Here is an 18,938-nt window from a genome sequence, read left to right as displayed (position 1 = left end):
TCATACACCTTAGGATCAACTGCGCCATCATCAGCAACATCTATGCTTTCATGAAAATAATCTATTAACAGGAAAAAAGAAAGGATGTGATAAGTGACTACAAGATGAATATGGAACTTCTTTTCCAGATACTTATTATAAATTATCCAAAGAAGAAGGATTTCTGTTTACCTTTTTGCAACAGTTGTTGTGTCTTTCTTCCCCTTGAAAAGTTTGTCCAGCAATAAGTGAAAAAAATGCCTGAATGGTCCAAGATAGGCAAAGCCAAAAAGCTGCATGTAACTATGTTAGCAACCAATAACAATTCCAGAAAGCAACTTATATATGCTAAGCAAAGGAATATATTCGAAGCATACATGATTCTGATACTAAGTGTCATTTTAGAAGTCTTGTCATAACACTACAACTGTAGTAAGCCTTTGCAGCTGATAATCAAATCATTTCAACAAAAATTTATTTGCAGAGGTTATAAGATTCTTATTTTTCAATATTCAACATCAATATACTTAAATCAAACTCTCCAAAACCGGCAAAGGGTTCATCAGACCATCAACATTAAGCGTGGCAAAAGAAGTCATCAAGCTTTTATGATCAAATTATGCCGAAATATACTAGAAGTTTTCTCTTGAGTGAATTAATTTCAGAACAGTCTACAGAAAATTGAAAAGTGAAAAAAAGTAAAGGGGGGAAAAAGAAGCGCACAGGCATGAAAAACGCTGAAAAGTGAAAAACAAATTCCGGAATAAAGTGAATAATTCTTATGGCCAAATGCCTACTTATTATCTTCTACCAAGACTTGAACATATGAGAAGAAATAACCTAGTATTTCTCCCTCCGCAGAAATTTTAATAAAGACTTTACGATTTTCAACCTGCTTCATTGACTACTAGGCGGCCGGGGCACACAATTTGTGCCTACCCTCTCTTTTTCTTTTAGTCACTCTCAAGTTTCAACTACCACCTAGTTAAGCAAAGATACACACTGAATAAAAAGTGAAAGTTCAATATCTCAGCAATCAACATTCACTCATCTCTTTAAGCCTTTTAAACTTTTATTCCCTACAATATAGTGTCTTCATATACAGCTTCATTATAAATATTTCTAGAACCCCTTCATTTTCCATTCAAGCACACACCTAAAATCAGAGCCAAACAAACAAAATCCATGGACTGGTTTTCTTGGCTTTGCAAAACAGGGCTAGAGCCCTCTCTTGTTTATGAATATGGCCTAGCTTTTGCTCATAATGAGCTCGAACATGAAGATATCGTTTACTTCAATCACGAATTTCTTCAAAGCATAGGCATTTCCATTGGCAAACACAGGTTAGAAATTCTCAAACTTGCCAAGAAAGAAAGAGGAACCATTCCAAATTCCATGTCCAGATTTCTTCAAGTGATTAAACGAACAAAAAGGCGTTTATCGAATTATGTAAGGAACTGGGGACATAATGAAGAATTAGATCTTGCTTTAGTACCAAAAAGAAATGGCAATTCCAGATGGAAAAATTCTATGGTGAAGAGGAACAAGAAGGTTGTTGCAGTTAAGCAGGATACGTTTTTGCTCACAAATGGGAGTCATAATTTCAGTTCAGATTCAAGAATGAATAATTGTAGACAGAGTTTCTCCCACAATGAAGTTAAGAAAATTGAACACATGTGACAAAGCTTTTAGATTTCCACAACACACACAAAAAAAGGAAAGGGGGGAAAAAGAAGCGCACAAGCATGTTTAAAAGGAAGCTATGAAAACAGTACCACTTTCAGAAGAAAGGCGTCTAATTTGAAGTCTCTTAATGCCAGTAATCTTCTGAGACGCTATATCACTGACCGCTGACAAAAATGCAGTTGTTATCGCCTGCAATTATAAATAGCAAAATTTAGAAACTACAAAATTAAAACCGTTGTACCAATCAAGCTAAAAGCTTTAAACACAACACACCCGCATCAACTTGGATCAACTACTTCTCAGTCCCCAACTAATTAAAGTCAACTAATGAAACTTGCTATATTCGTTCTGTTCAATTCAGGTCCATTAACCCCTACCCCCGCCCCCCCAACATAGCCGGTGATGTGATGAACCTCTTATTCATTATGCCTAACGCCAATATAAGGCATCCGAATTCATCATAGTTAAACAATCTATGTTTTATAAAGGTGACATCCAGACCAATTTAATTTCAATATTTCATTCAATTTCAATTCAAAACCCTAAAAAAATAACATGATATAAACCCTAGAACAACTACTGGGATTTAAAAAAAGGTTATCAAATCTATTAAATATAGAAGGTAATGCAACTAACAACATGGTATTGAAATACATGCTTGAGAACTAGTTCAATTTGGGGTTTGTGTTCATAAGATTGAAAAACAAAAAAAAACCTGAGCTTGTCGAAAACGGCGGTAGCGTCTGGTTGGGATTTTCGACTGCTGGTCGGAAACGGCGGTGGCGTGCGGCGTTGAGCGATAAGGAGGTGAGGTGGTGAGGTGCGTAGAGAGGAGAGGGAGGAGGAATTAAGGAGAGAGAAAGAGAAGGAGAAAAGTAAAAAGAAAGTGACCCGATGGGGTCTAAATCTGTTTGAATTTTCGACCACATGTGGTCGAAAATAATTAAGTCATATTTGACCAAATTTGACTTAATTATTTAGACCACTTGTAGTCGAAATTAGTTTTTTTTTTTAAAAAAATTAATTGTTTTATATTTATATAATTTAATTATGTATAAAATATTTTTTCCCATTTATTATTTGTACAAAAATTAATTTCGACCACACGTGGTCGAAATTCACTTTTCCAGTTAAAAAATCGACCCAGTGTGGTCGAAATCCTATAAAAAGTTTAATAAAAATTAAATTCTGCAAATTTCGACCACCTGTGGTCGATTTTTTTCCGACCAAAATTGTGGTCGAAATTTTTTGGTCGAAAATGCCCCTTTTTTTAGTAGTGTACTTATTTTAAAAAAAGCGAGGTGTTTGACCAAGCTTTTAGGAGAAAATAAGTACTTTTGGGGAGTAGCAGAAGCAGTTTTTCAGAAGCTAAAAAAAATAGTTTTTGCCCAAAAACACTTTTTTGAAAAGTACTTTTGAGAAAAATACACATAGAAGTAGTTTTTAAAAGTTTGGTCAAACACTAATTGCTGCTCAAAAGTACTTTTCAAATTAATTGGCCAAACACAAACTGCTTTTAGCCAAAAAATACTTTTTTGAAAAGTACTTTTGAAAAAAGTATTTTTTAAAATAAGTTATTTTTAGAAACTTGGTCAAACAGACTATTAAAATTGAGACTAGGCACTCACACAAAATCTCTCCCAAAAGTGATTTGTACGACAATCTATTGTTTATTGATGCATTTAAAGACTGGTACTTATAATACATATAAAGATTTGTGTTAGCGTTTCATTATTATTGCATATTGTATTGTGTAACTTAACACATATGCCACTATATTATAAATTTCTTTCTTTTGCTTCCTGGGACTAGGTGGGGTGGTCAGGCTGGATAAGGAAGGTTAGAGGAATACATCAAACTTTGTACATATGTATAGTATAAGCTTATCTTACTTTCACACTTTGCCAATTGCATATTTCATTATCACTAATTCTATATGAGAAAGTGAGAGATCGTCTATTACCAAAGTTCAAATAGATTAATTATTCGTGTTCTCTTTTTCTTTGTTCTCCCGGTTTTACATTTCTTTTTACGAGAAGATGAATTAATTCGATTGCAAAGTCAAAAATATCTTGCATATATTCTTCAGAAAAGACATCTGAAGGTTTCTTTCAAACTTGATTTTAAGCGGCCAAAGAGACTAAGAGCCCGTTTGGATTGGCTTATAAGTTGGCTTATAAGCTGTTTTTAGCTTTTTTGAGTGTTTGGCTGGCCAGCTTAAAGTCATTTTATGCTTAAAATAAGCTCAAAAAAATAATTGGACTCATTTGACTTAGTTTATCTAAAGCAGCTTATAAGCTGAAAACAGCTTATAAGCCAAAAAAAATAAGTTGGACTACCCCAACTTATTTTTTTCAGCTTATAAGCTGCAAACAACTTTAAGCTGTAAGCCAATCCAAACGGGCTCTAACACAACCCGTGATGCTTCAACCAGTGATCCGGAGCCTAAAGGGCACAAAAATACACGATATAAACCAAAAAGGGGCTGCCTTCCACTATATACCAAAAGGGGTATAACGTGGAGGGACCAACGTTATACCCCAATTTTTTTTCCAATTGTCAGACCACAACCAAAAAAAAAAATTAAAAAAAATAGTATAACGTGGACTGATCCACGTTATACAAATAATTTTGTATAACGTGGATCAGTCCACGTTATACAATATATGTGGTAAATTATCACAATATGTAGCATGATGCACAAATCATATGCAACAATGAAGGAGTCCGGAACCAAAATGCCCCAAAAAAAATCACGTGGAACCAAAATACCCCAACAAAAAAAAAGTGACAAAAGTACCTTTAGCGCAGTAATTTACTGCGCTAAAGCAGTTCACGGAGACGGAGGAGTCCAGAACCTAAATGATCCAAAAAAAGAAGAGATGAACCAAAATACCCCAAGAAAAAAAAGTGGTACGAAAGTACCTTTAACGTAACTTTTTTATGCGTTATATAAAAGTAAGTTAACGTCCCCTGTTAAAATCCGTTACCCGAATTTTTTTTAGAAGAAAAAAAAACTAAATTACATAACGCACTATTTTAGTGCGCTATGCAGGCTATGAATTTACTTAACTAATCCAACATCCAACTGTGTATCCATTTAAAAAACTATGCAAAAGTTTTCATCTTTTAAAATATTTATAATACTCCTCCGTTCACTTTTACTTGTCCAGTATTATAAAATTACATTTTCACTTTTACTTATCACTTTTAGCATATTAAGAGAAGATAATTTTTTCCCCTATTTTACCCATAGTAGTAATTACTCATTTTAAATCATTTTCAAGTCCATTAAAAATTTACATCAATTAAATGAATATCGTGATAAATTATGCATTTCATTTATTATTTCTTAAGGAATGTGTAAAGTTTTGGACAAGTAAAAGTGAACGAAGGGAGTATTAATTTATCTTCTAATACTATAAGAATCTTTTAACACACTTAAGGAACACTTAGTGTTTTTTTCCATAAAAAGATCGCAACATCTTATTTTAATAAATCTTTTCTTTGCAGCACTTAGTGTTTTTTTCATACTTTGACCAACGATTAGTCGTGTGTCAAGACTCTGAAACGTCAATATTTTATATAGAGCCTGATATGTTTTTCTGCGTACTATAATGCAGGCTCAATACATCAAGGATACGTAAACGTTCGGATCGTCGTTTTAGGGGTTGAAAAGATACCCGAAGTAAGTTTTGTTTAAGGTTTAAGTGTTTTATTTTTTAAGGTTTTGATTTAAGCGTGTTATTTTTTAATCACGACATAACTTTATTTTGAATATAAATATAATTCTAAAAAATATAGGGAGAAAAGCTAGTTGTAAAGTGGTCAAACTTTAGATGGTCATAACTTTGCGCTCGGACGTCTGATTTATGCTATTTTTTTTTTATTTTAGGTATTTTTTCGAGTTCTATGCGGACAAATAGCCGCAAGCCGGTTTGGCTGAGCCAATTTTAAAAAAAAAACACCTTTTATCCCATTCAATTTCAATTTTCCCCCAAATTGATGTGAAATTTTCAGTTTTATTTACTTATAAGATGATGATACGCAATAGATTTCAACGTAAATATCTCGGGGTAATGTAGATGTGAATTTCAATTTCACTTCTGTGGTTTTAATTTTTGAAAATAAAGCTGACTAATTTTCTCGACATATAAAGTTGACTAAAATAACCTTACAGTCAAACACTAAGTTTTTTCAAACAAAACTTACTTCGGGCACCTTTTCAACCCCTAAAATGACAATCCGAACGTATACGTATCCTTGATGTATTGAGCCTACATTATTGTACGCAGAAAAAAAATATCAGGTTCTATATAAAATATTGACGTTTCGGAGTCTTGACACACGACTAATCGTTGGTCAAAGTATGCAAAAACACACTAAGTGTTGCAAAAAAAAAAAGTTGGCCAAATTTTTTTTTCAGTGATAATTTACAATATATATGTGTTGATAATTTTGTATAACGTGGATCAGTCCACGTTTTACAACATATATATTGTAAAACGTGGACTGATCCACGTTATACAAAACTATTAATTTTTTTTTTTTTTTTTTTGGTTGTGGTCTGACAATTGGAAAAAAAATTGGGGTATAACGTTGGCCCCTCCACGTTATACCCCTTTTGGTATATAGTGAAAGGCAGCCCCCCTTTTAATTTATACCGTGTATTTTTGTGCCCTTTAGGCTCCGGACTCGAGTTAAGACTTAAAAGACTAAAGAGGACACAAATTTTAATCGCTTGCTGCCTCTTCTGGTACGGATTTTTAAAATTTAAATAAAGGTGATATCCTGCATCATATATTTGATGGATAGATTAGAACTATTATTATTTACAACATTTACGCATAGATTTATATATATTTTTTTTATATATAAAAGTTACTAAAATGTCAACAAATATTAAATTGAGTACATGATTTCAAAAATGCAATAGATTCATGGTAAAAACTAAAAACTTATGATGTTGAGCCCATCAAGTTTAATTTCTAAATCTACCTCTGTGTTTAAATCACTCTACATGCAACTAAATTAATTCATCTGGTACTTATTATTTACCGCTAGCACAATTGGCTAGTAACTCCATCCACCAAAGTTTAGATTATTGAGGAACGAAAGAAACTAATTTGTAATTCTCATTTACAAAACTTTTTTTTCCACATTGAAGTGAATCCTTTAGCTATCCAACCAATTATTTAAACAAAAGACACAATCCTATAATCACATATGCACCAATGAAAAACACGCAGCATGCCATTCTGGATATTCAGGCTAGATTCAGCTCGAGTAAAAGAGTTGGAGCTATTTTCGTTGTTTTAGTTAGGAAGTTCAAGAAAAGCTGTGTTACTCACTTTCCTTCCATCTCTACCAAACATCCTGAAGTGTATGTAAATACTTCCCCTGTGAAACTAAAATCAACAAGTTTTACTCTTCTCATAACTAAATCAACAAGTTGACCTGTCCTAGTCAGTATCATCAATGAATTAATTCGATGGATTCTAACTTTATGTTCTTACCATTGAATCCAATGCATAATTGAAATTATAGGTTCAAAATTTAATATTCGTTGAAATTGTAGTATAAACTTTTTACATGTATATTTACACTATGTGTCAGATAAGTTGAACCCAATTAATTCAAGTTGCATCGGCTTCTGAGTACCGCTTCTATTCTATGATAGAGAATTTGAATTGTACAACCAAGAATGTGATTGAATTCTGGACCAGCTACCGTGGCCTTATGTTGGCATGGAATTTGATATTAGACGAGCTAAGCTAGTCCTAAGGAAAAAAGGTATAAAAGCTGATCAAACGTAAACCAAACCATTATACTTGGAAAAGCAGAAATAAATCAATAATGAACATATAGAAGTGATCTTCCAGGACCAAGAAAAGGAAATTTTGAAAGCCGTCGTTGTTACCTACAAACATTTTTCTTGTACTCTCAATCTAATCTGTAACTTAAACCCTCCAAAGAAAACAAAGATCTAATGTAAATGGGAGAAACCCTGGCTAAAGGAACATAAAGAATGAATTCACATAATTCCTCAAATGAGAATAGCAGGTAACAGGCAAGTAGAATCACAAGAAGTCCTCATATTGTTGACAGATCTCCACTGGCGTACTCACTTGAACCATTATGACGGACTCAATTTGTGTTGAAAAGCACCATAAATTGACTATTACATCACGTAGCTACTAAAACTGTCTTCCATCATGGCTCAGCTGTTTCTCAAGATTATTGACGACTCAAAACACCTCAACGGAACTTCCAGCAACATGAAGATATTTACTCTTGCATCATAGCTTTTTAATTTCAGGAGCAAAAGTTATAAAGACACTTCATCTAGCACTTCATCTAACAGATTTTGCTTGTACAAGGCCAAACTCTGCAGAAAGCGATAATAGACTACATAAATTTCAACAGCTCTACAAGCTTTCATGCATCCAGCAGAAAAGTGAAAAGCATTGATGATTAGGTATTGTTGTAAAGGAAATGGTTGTTGAAAGTCCATCAATGACAATCAGAGTTGATGTCAGCAAAATCATCTCAGATTTTCAGGCACTTTTACAACTTTATTATACCACACTGAAATGTAATGCAAGAGGAACTTGCCTACCATTAGTAGATTACTGTTTCGCATGCATAGCCACTAAGTAGTCCTTATAGCTTATGCAGCATGACTAGTGAATACAAAACTAATCGAATAACATGGGAGTTTGGTGTGAAACACTATGGGGCCTGTAAGCAAATCCATAACTTGGAATGCCAAATGGGAGGCCTATATTAAGCCAAGAGAGGTTAATTTGGAGTATTCCCCAACTTTAGAGATGATTAATGCAGATATTGCCGATCATCTTGGATTTTGAATGCCTTACTTCTCTTATTTCGCCAGGCCAAAGATCTATTTAACATTTTCTACAAGACAATTAAACTGAGCTTTTTGTATTTTCCAACTGATCCTTCAAAAAATAATTCATACTCCAACATTCCTCTAAGTTATTCGCACTTGTTTCATGTGTGATAGAAAATCAGCGCTTTATCATAGAACCTCTCCTTCAATGGCCTAGGAAACATGGACACTATATCTTTGACAGCATATGTTAGTCAAGCACCACCACCAGTTCGAATCTACCTATACATCTTGTTTGATGCCAATACAATTGTGTCCACTTTTTCATTTCAATTTGAACAGTAATCTCTACCTATATATCTTGTTTGATACCAATACAATTGTGTCCACTTTTTCGTTTCAATTTGAACAGCAATCTCTAAACAACACCGGGACTCTAATTCCTAATTTTCTGATCTTTCATTTGATAATTTGTACAGAGGGAGAGATGACTTTCTATCTTCTAAGACGAGATTTTTGCTCCTATAGGTGGCAACTAGTGACATAAATATTATGGTAATATATTGTTAGACGTCGTATCACCTGCAGCAATGTTTTGAACTATGAATTTTATGTTTGTCTTTTCTTAATAGCCTTCGTCATTTACTATAATGTTCCTAAAGAAACAAGTTAGTTATTTTATCCGATGAGTATAAAACAAGTATATTAAAGGTCATTTCACTTAACCAACAGCTCCATTTAGTGCACAGAAGTCACATTTTGCAACTCCCTAAAATCAGTGATAATAGTGTTGTTAAAAGCTCGCTCACTTGAGGTACACTTGAAACCTGAATCTAGGTGCAGTATAGGCAAAGTGAATTCGCTTAGGCGACGCTTCAATGCCTCTTATGGATCCCTTTAGTAGGGAGAAAATGAATATAGCAGGCAAAGTGATATATTAATTGTTAAGGGAATGTTATGAACAAAAATGTTAGAGATAAAGAATAAGAAATTAGGAATTTAGCATAAGAAAATTAGTCACCAAACCAAAAAAAAAAAAAATTAAAGTTACAGTTTTATATCTTGATCCGAAATTTAAAACTGAAAATAGATTTTCAACTTGATTGACAAGCTTTTTACTTCATATATTTCAGTTAATTGTAATATTTTAGATTTTTTTTCATACAATTGTTGTTTGCGGTTCGAGTTACCTTTTCTTGAATTACCCTTTTTTCTTCATTGAGTCTTTATTCAATAAATCCCACACTTCAATTGCAATTTGAGCTTAGAGCCTCGACAAACATTGGCATTTTCTATTCTTTTTGTCTTTGATAACTATCAATAACATTGACTGTTAAACTACCTTCTTTGCCTGACAACCTCATATTATAATTCAATTTTCATATTACGTTAATTATATTAAGTTTAGCGTTATGGTCATGGAAGATCATCTTGATCATGGAAGATCATCTTGATCTTCTATTTGAACTTTTCATCAAGCTATTGTACCCTTGGCATCATAAAATGGCATCTCCAGAGGCTAATAACGTAACATCAGCTTAAACTCAACTTTCTAAAACTTTAATTTTTTTAGTTTGACATCAGAGGTACTTCAGCTACCAAACTATTTCCTATAGAATGACATACAAATAATTAAGCAGATTTTTTTTTTACCTCTGTATAAGCATAAACTCCAGCCTCCATAGATCCCAAGGGACTTCCTCTCCTGATGAAACGATTTTCTTTATATATGTATAGCATTGGTACTCCAGTTGAGAGTTCTAAGTGGATAACCTGTTACCAAGGACCTATTCAAACCTAACTAACATATATGCACCGAAAATGCATGATACTAACAGGAAAAATGAAAATACTCATTACCTCCTCAGCAGTCAGTTTATCGAGATACATTAGGATGGACCTCAATGAATTTGCATGAGCTACTACCATTACATTTTTTCCACTGGAAAGTTGGGGTTCAATCTGCAAGTAAATGATCAATAATGAGAGTCAGGATTTCAAGTCCTGCGTCAATAGAAACTATAGCCTGTTTGGCCAAAGCTTCTGGGAAGCCAAAAGTGCTACCCCCCTTAAAAAAGTGCTTCTTTTAGAAAGTTAGGTGTTTGGCCAAGCTTTTAGAGAAAAAATAAGTTCTTTTGAGCAATAGCAGAAATTGCTAAAAAAAGTAGCTTTTCCCCAAAAGCACTTTTGGAACAATGGTCAAGTGTCCAAGCACAAAGTACAGCTCTAATATTAGCAAAAATGTTTTCCAAATTGATTAGCCAAACATAAACTGCTACTCTCCAAAAGTATTTGTTTTTAAAAGCATTTCTCAAAATAAGCAGATTCTGGAAGCTCCGCCAAACAGGTTATAGTTCCCCTATATGCATTTAAATTTTCTACAAGTCACAGCAGCTTACTTGCTCTTTGAAATAGGTAACAGCTCTTCGCAAGCACATTTCCAAGCTCTCGCCATTGGGTGGCCGAGCATCATAGCTTCGACGCCATTTATAGACTTGCTCTTTCCCACATCTTTCAGCTGTTTCCAGCTTATTAAACCCTTGAAGTTCCCCGTACCTGTAAAACAACATCCTTCTGACGTTGGGATGACTATTGGAATCAAAACAAAATGAGAGCAGCAGATGTACATTCTTTCGTTCAGTTGCCATGCTCTAATAACAGGAACTGATTGCATCTCAGTGCCTTCACTATAAATTTGACTCCATAGTTTGGCTTGTTCAGTCTCATTGTGTACAATAATGGGCACCTGGAAATTCAAGAAGGATAAGTGCTATATACAGTGGCCTTTTCTGGGATAACTTTGATATCTTTCTGCACATTATATTGGTAATATACGAACATAAGAGCATGTAGTTTTTAGTTTACCAATCTTTCAGTAATACGGAGACAATTTACACTCCGATCAGAAGGGAGCCTCATTTCTTGAATCACATGGAAAGATTTAACGAAATTTTGCAATAAAGATGCATTTTTTATTTCCTGAATTGTTTATTTTGGATGCTACATCATGTTTGACCGCCATCCATGTCGCTTACAACATGAGGAAAAAAAACCGAGGAGGTAAGATAAGCCATAGATAACCAAGAAAGAGACTTTTCTATAAAGGATAACGATATCCAGGAAGCAGGAAGAACATTTCTCGCAACACAACAAACAGAAAGACTTATTTGTTTATGAAGCTTAGCATACTCTTATTTCACAATGCTAATTCAAGTTGTCCTATACTTTTAACTGATTTCCTTCCAAAAAAGTTCAAGCTATCCTCATGAACTCTGATTTCTGAATATTAATATAAACCAGGCCAAATGATTTGAAGTAAACAAATGTAACAATTGAGAAGGGGAAGTTTCTCCAAAATGGCTCACCAAGAAAAGGGCTAATTTTGGCATACGTATGACAGATCCTAAAGGGACTTGACATAGTGTAAGAAAAGACAGCACGGAGACAGATGTAATTGTTCCAACCATACATGAAGTTATTCAAGCAAAAGAGTAAATTTAGTGCTACTCTAAGTAATTTCAAAGCATTGCACTAGTTAACAGGACCATGCTACAAAAGGACAAGTTGTTTGGAAGACCAAAATGCAGAAGTACCTTCTTGCAGTGGTGCTCTGTTAGAGCAAGCATGGCCGTCATCTGAGAACGAATCAATGCAGAGATGTAGACGACATCAATGGGTAGGTGTCTGATTCTCTTACCGGCTTCAATTGCTTCTTCTACTCCTTTATTGGTAAGTGGCACATCGACACAACCAGTGAACAGGTTCTTTTCGTTCCACATCGATTCTCCATGCCGTATTAAGATCAAGTATGATTCAGCTGCAGGGAATAACGATACCACGCAACGAATAATGAGTACACTCACTTTTTGATAGATGATAACAAGAACTACAGGAGAGGGATGTACTCACGTACTGTTCTCTTAGAATCATTGGTACTTGACAATAAGGATAACATTGGCTTAACAACAGATAAAGATGAATTTGACGAATGCCCCACGCAGTTTACGGGCTGCCTCAAACTGCATCTTTCTTTTCTAAACAGTGGTTTCAGTTTAAAATTCCCAGATGAAGATGTGACCAAGAAGTTCCTAGAACCCTCATTGACGGCGAGACAGCTGCAACTTATGAGGTGTATGGCTTGGTGATAAGCAGCAGCAACCATATTTGAGTGTGCAGTTACCCCAACTAAGCATCATGAGAGAAAACAGAAGAAAACTGAATAGACATTCCCACAGTGTTCAGTTAAAATTCATAAACAAAGAAAGAATTGCATTTCATACATACTGATAGATAGTTCTCGGATTAGTTAATGGACCATTTTAAAAAGGGGGAATAAACTCTGATAAGTCTGTCATCAACTAGTACAAACAATTTCATGGATAGCCTTTTCAAAGAATAATAGGGCCTGTTTGGACATAGAATTGTTACGATTTTCCGGAAATGGAAAAACTCCAAATACCTGTTTTCACATATTTCACTCCAAATTACTCACAAGAAAGAGTTCTAACATTTTTCAAAGTTGTATTCATGTCAAAAACAACTTCAATTTCCAAATACCATTTTTCAGCTAAATTTACACCAGAATTGTTCTATCATAAATGGTATCAAGCTGATCATACATATTCCAAATCAAGAATGCGTTCAAAGAGACATTTCCACATGAAGGGTATTAATCAAAACCTTAAACAAATGCATTCAAATAGCTCAAACAATAGAATCTTGGTTTTCTATTTCTGTGAGTGATAAAAAAGAGAAAGATGATCTTTACCTGTTTGTGATGAAAGTAACAAAGCAAAGTGTGAACGCGGATATCTCAAAAGAATGGGTGTCGCAGTAAGTTGCGCAAAATAGTCTAATTTGCACAAATTGGATCTTTTACTTAAGTAGCCCTTCGGCCTGCAGTTATTAAACATTAATAAATAATGAAAAAATCTTTATTACAAAATAAATAGATAGTTTTTCTTATTTACAAAACATAACGATATTTTACGAAACATGAAGGATTTTCATATATTTTTGGTTTTTTTATTTTTTCACAAATTTTTTTTTTTTTAAATAATAATTTATTTATTTATTTGCTCAAAAGCTTAAAAAATTACCTCAAATTTTTTTGTATGAAATGTGTATGTGTGAGTGAAATTTTTAATATAGTTTTCATACACAAAATTGTGAGCGAAAGCTTTAAGCCTTGAATATTGTATGAAAGTTGTTACAATGTTGTTGTAGTTGTATTAATTTTCCAAAAACCTAATATGAACTTTATATACTAAAAATGAGAATGAAATTCTAAGTTTTGAGCGAGATATACACATTTCATACCATTCTCATATATAAAATTTTGAGCGTAATGTTTAAGCCTTGATCAAAATATACACATTTCATACGTTTTTTATACACAAAATTTGAACAAATTTTTTAAGCCTTGAGCAAAATATACACATTTCGTACACAAAAATTTGAGCGATTATTTTAAGTCTTGAATGTTGTATCAAAGTTGTATACAATGTTGTTGTTGTAGTATTAATTTTACAGAAATCTAACATGAACTTTATACACGAAATTCTAAGCCTTGAGCGAGATACAAATTTTATACCGTTTTCATACACTAAATTTTGAGCGAACTTTTTAAGCCTTGAGCGAGATATACACATTTCATATAACTTTCATACATAAATTTTTGAGCGAAAAAATAATTTTTAAAAAAAATAAGAAAATAATTTTTTTTTAATTGTTTTTTTAAAGTATGTTTTGTATAGGAATTGTAATGTTATGTTTTGTAAATAGAAAACTATTGTCACGTTTCCTAAATATTTCTTCTTAATATATATATTTTTTAAAACTTTTGTTTTTTTTTTAAATTATTTTTATTACATAGGGGATAAGGGAAGAGGAAATGGGGGAGGGGATTACAACGTGGGGATTTGAACTCTCACCAACAAGGTGAAAGTTCAGGTAGCCAACCAACTAAGTTACTAAATCTCTACCCTTAATATGTATATATACGTACTTTATCCATAAATAACACTCCCTCTCTCCCAAAATAAGTGCCACCTTTGAAATTTAAGATAAATATTAGAAAGCGTTTCCTACTGTTTAGTATAGTTTGACTTGGCACGGAGTTCCAGAATGAAAGTAAACTTTTGGAACTTGTGGTCTCACCACTAAAAAACTGCCAAAATTCGACGGACAAAAAACCGACGGACTGCGTCGCTTTGAAAAACCGACGGTTTTGTGTATTTCTAATTTTTTTATTATTTTAACTAAAAAAACCGACGGACAACGTCTGTTTTTTCCGCAGAATTTTGAAATTATATTTCCGCCAATTTTTTTTTACAAAAACCGACGTCCCACGTCGGTTTTATTTAAAAAAAAATAATTAATAAAAAACTGACGGACAACGTCGGTTTTATTTTTAAAAATATATTAAATAATTTATAATTCATTTTGTTTTTTAAAATATTAATAAACGAATTTTTTTTAAAGAAACTGACGGACCGCGTCGGTTTTTTTTTTTTTTTTTGGTCAAAGGCTGGTCAACATTTAAAAAAAACTGACGGACCGGGTCGGTTTTTCCGTCGGTTTTGTTTTTAACAATATGATAGAAACGGGTTTGGCATATCATTTGCCATCTTCTCCAAAAACAATACCCACTTCTCTCTAAAATAAAAAACCCTAACCCGTCGCCCACCCCCCTCTGCCCACGCCCGCCACCTGCGCAGCCCAACCCCACCCCCGTTTTTAACTTGTAATTTGAGGTAGTTTCTTTTAAATTAGGACTTTTAAAATTCTTTCAATCTTAGTTTTATTTATAGATTTTAGGCCTAATGTTAGTCTAGTTAGCTTTGTTAAACATCATTTGTAATGTTATTAATGTTGAATTTGTGAAAAAATGTAAACTTTATTTGACTAGTTTACTTTTCATTTTTTTTTTTGGCTTGAGATTGTGCTATATTTTATGTTCATTGTCAATGTATTTGTGTTAGCTTAGTTATCATTGTTTGTAATATTATTGATGTTGAATTCGTGCAAAAATGTATAACTTATTTGACTAGTTTTTTTTTTTTTTTTTGGATTGTGCTATTTGCTAGAATCCATAAGTTAGTAGAATTTTTATTGAGCATTCAAAATTAGAATTGGTTGAGATTGTGCTTTTCAAAGTTAGAATTGTTAAGTTATAGTATTTCGATAACCTCAAAACTAAAGTGTAGACTTCACTAAAATGTAGACTTCATTTGGCTAGATTTACTTTTCAATTTTTAGAATTGGTTGGGATTGTGCTTTTCAAAGTTATATTAAAGTTAGAATCTATAAGTTATTAAAGTTAGAATTGTTATTGAGAATTCAAAGTTAGAATTGGTTGAGATTGTGCTTTTCAAGGTTAAAATGTTAAGTTATAATATTTCTATAACCTCAAAACTAAAATGTAGACTTCATTTCGCTAGATTTACTTTTCAATTTTTAGAATTGGTTGGGATTGTGCTTTTCAAAGTTACATTGAAATTAGAATCCACAAGTTATTAAAGTTAGAATTGTTATTGAGAATTGAAAGTTAGAATTGATTGGTATTGTGAAAAAATGTAAACTTTATTTGACTAGTTTACTTTTCATATATATATATATATTGCTTGAGATTGTGCTATTTTTTATGTTCATTGTCAATGTATTTGTGTTAGCTTAGTTAGAATTGGTTGGGATTGTGCTTTTCCAAGTTATATTAAAGTTAGAATCCATAAATTATTAAAGTTAGAATTATTATTGAGAATTCAAAGTTAGAATTGATTGAGATTGTGCTTTTAAAAATTATTGATGTTGATTTGTGAAAAAATGTAAACTTTATTTGAATAGTTTACTTTTCATATATATAAATTGTGCTATTTTTTATGTTCATTGTCAATCTATTTGTGTTAGCTTAGTTAGAATTGGTTGAGGTTGTGCTTTTCCAATTTATATTAAAGTTAGAATCCATAAGTTATTAAAGTTAGAATTATTATTGAGAATTCAAAGTTAGAATTGGTTGTGATTGTACTTTTCAAAGTTAGAATTGTTAAGTCATAATATTTCTATAACCTCTAAACTAAAATGTAGACTTTATTTGACTAGATTTACTTTTTAATTTTTAGAAATAAAGTTAGAATCCATAAGTTATTAAAGTTAGAATTGATTGTGCTTTTTAAAGTTAGAATTGGTTGAGATTGTGCTTGTCAAAGTTATATTAAAGTTAGAATTCATAAGTTATTAAAGTTAGAATTGTTATTGAGAATTCAAAATTAGAATTGGTTGGGATTGTGCTTTTCAAAGTTAGAATTGTTAAGTCATAATATTTCTATAACCTCTAAACTAAAATGTAGACTTTATTTGATTAGATTTACTTTTCAATTTTTAGAATTAAAGTTAGAATCCATGAGTTATTAAAGTTAGAATTGTTATTGAGAATTCAAAGTTAGAATTGGTTGGGATTGTGCTTTTCCAAGTTATATTAAAGTTAGAATCCATAAGTTATTAAAGTGAGAATTGTTATTGAGAATTCAAAGTTAGAATTGGTTGAGATTGTGTTTTCTTAAGTTATATTTTAAGTTAGAATTCGTAAGTTAAAATATATTTCTATAACCTCAATAATTTGTGGGTATATTTTTGTAGATGGATCATATGTGGATGTATAATATAAATAATAGTGATCGTGTGTGTTATATCCCGTATTTTATACGTTGGGATATTTTAAGCTAAACACGACAAGGTAAAGACAAGACTATTTTAGGATACGAGGTAGAGACTTTAACTCTCGATTTTGTTTCAAGGCACAAGTTGCCTATAAATTTTATTTGGTATAATAATATTATTGGAGATTAGGAATTAATTAACCATGATTAGATTATTAAGTGGGATTAAGATTTAATCACTTCATTAATTAAGCCTAAGGGCCATGTGGGCCCCACCCGAAAAAAAAATATAAAAGAATCAAAATCTGAAAATTAACAAAACATAGTGCAAAGGTGAGTCACAAAGAAGGGTGTACGTGTAACACCCTTGGAAATCATATATATAGAATAGGGCATAGTGCAAATGACATAATTCCAATTCATTTGTTGTGAGTCAACTTTCAAGAACAAGGAAACAAAACCATGGCTGTTCGGCCAGCTTGGTTTTGAAAGAAAAAAGCTGATTTTGTGCTTAGTAAAAATTCTAAGGTTAAGACATGCAATAACGTGTGGTAATTGGTGGAGAGGCAAGAACTAAACAAACCAAAAGAAAGGAGTTGAAAGGAGAGGGGTCACGGCCAGATTGCTTGGCTGAGCAGTGGAGCAAAATTGTGTTGAAGTTCCAAGTGTAATTAGTGTCTCAAAGTGTTGTGGATATTCAAGTGATTAGCAAGATTAAGAAACCAACTTGTTAAGGTAAGAATTGATCACTCCTTTTACATTTAGAATGAGTTTGGATGTATTATGAATATGTATAAATGTGAATTGAGTGTATGAAGAAAATTTGTGCAAAAGATATTGGATTGTTGTTGTTGAATTTTTAAAGTGAGCCGTGTGTGATAGGCTTATGTGAAGTTATGTTTAAATTTCTTGTACATGTATTGAGGATGGTTAGAATGTTGTAGTGTGTATGAAAGGAATGAAAATTATGGAATTTGGTATGTGGTTATGTTGAAGCCGTGTAGGAGACGGTTTAGGAAAATTAATGGACTGTTCTATGTGATGCTTTAGCTGTTGTTGTTATGGACATTGTGGTGCATTGTATGCATCATGAAAATGAGATCTGAAGTGTAAAAGAAATGGTATATGTTGAAGTGAGAAAACAGTCCAAACCGTGGACTGTTTTAGTAAAAAGGATGGATTAATTTATTTTGAATGTTGATTGTTGTTGTCATGGGTTCTAAAATAAGAATGAGGTTATTGATGGTTAAAAATTGAAGTGAAGTCATTATGGGCTGTTTGTAGAAATTAGTATGTTGTTAATATAGTTTCTTACGATTATGTAAACAATGTTGCTAAACGTGTTGTTGTTGTTTTGGTTGGAGTTGGACAATTGCAAGTTGTTGTGGTTCTTGTAAACTTGATAGATATGTGTTGATCACAAGAAATTGTAAATGGTAATGTTATGTTGTTGTTTTGGCCGTGAGTAGGAGCTGTTTTTGATCAAGCATGATAGTTAATTTTAAGTAGAATTATAGTTGTTGTTGTCCCGAACTATATGACGAAAAGATTGGAAAGTTAAAGTCGAAATTGTGTTGATACGACCATATTGTCGTTTTTATTGAATTGAAGGAATTGAAAGTATAAGTGTGCCCATATATTGTTGCTGGTATTTCTATGTCTACAGGAGCACAATTGGAAATTTGGATAGGTGAACCTATAAGGGGAAGTGCTGCCGAATTTTCGCCAAAATGTTAGATAATAGAAAACTTAAAAGAGAATAT

The 18,938-nt window shown here is 32.6% G+C and overlaps 2 protein-coding genes across 6 annotated transcripts; one reads left to right on the top strand and one right to left on the bottom strand.

Annotated features, from left to right (window-relative positions):
* Positions 1-1,148: 1,148 nt before the first annotated feature.
* LOC132612877 (uncharacterized) lies at positions 1,149-1,659 on the top strand. The gene has a single exon (XM_060326954.1). It carries the CDS (start codon positions 1,165-1,167, stop codon positions 1,657-1,659), a length of 495 nt encoding a protein of 164 aa, XP_060182937.1. The 5' UTR covers positions 1,149-1,164.
* Positions 1,660-7,473: 5,814 nt separating this feature from the next.
* On the bottom strand, positions 7,474-13,667 carry LOC132615331 (2,3-bisphosphoglycerate-dependent phosphoglycerate mutase 1-like). 5 transcript variants are annotated; one of them, XR_009572657.1, is made up of 8 exons: positions 13,287-13,667; positions 12,428-12,703; positions 12,112-12,335; positions 11,146-11,264; positions 10,918-11,092; positions 10,379-10,480; positions 10,172-10,305; positions 7,474-8,053 (listed from the first exon to the last, which is right to left on the bottom strand). XR_009572657.1 is itself a non-coding variant. In XM_060329915.1 (8 exons), exons 1-8 carry the CDS (start codon positions 13,429-13,431, stop codon positions 7,994-7,996), a joined length of 1,221 nt encoding a protein of 406 aa, XP_060185898.1. In that variant the 5' UTR covers positions 13,432-13,658; the 3' UTR covers positions 7,475-7,993. The 5 variants fall into 5 exon arrangements, 4 of the variants coding, with proteins under 4 accessions (XP_060185898.1, XP_060185899.1, XP_060185901.1 ...); XM_060329915.1 differs by having other exon boundaries at positions 7,475-8,053; positions 10,172-10,291; positions 13,287-13,658; XM_060329916.1 differs by having other exon boundaries at positions 7,476-8,053; positions 10,172-10,291; positions 10,918-11,074; positions 13,287-13,647.
* Positions 13,668-18,938: the final 5,271 nt, after the last annotated feature.

Source organism: Lycium barbarum, chromosome 10, assembly GCF_019175385.1.
Source record: "Lycium barbarum isolate Lr01 chromosome 10, ASM1917538v2, whole genome shotgun sequence".
Lineage (NCBI taxonomy): Eukaryota > Viridiplantae > Streptophyta > Magnoliopsida > Solanales > Solanaceae > Lycium > Lycium barbarum.
The sequence above is the reverse complement of the archived record's forward strand: the minus strand, read 5'-3'. Positions and strand labels throughout refer to the sequence as shown.

Excerpts from the sequence above, each read along its gene's own strand:
- LOC132612877 (XM_060326954.1), top strand. The coding sequence starts at position 1,165 with ATGGACTGGTTTTCTTGGCTTTGCAAAACAGGGCTAGAGCCCTCTCTT.
- LOC132615331 (XM_060329915.1), bottom strand. The coding sequence starts at position 13,431 with ATGTTTAATAACTGCAGGCCGAAGGGCTACTTAAGTAAAAGATCCAAT. Across the intron at positions 11,093-11,145 it reads TGGCAACTGAACGAAAGAAT|AAGGATGTTGTTTTACAGGT; the intron begins GTACATCTGCTG and ends TCCCAACGTCAG. Across the intron at positions 10,481-10,917 it reads TTACCTATTTCAAAGAGCAA|ATTGAACCCCAACTTTCCAG; the intron begins GTAAGCTGCTGT and ends ATTTACTTGCAG.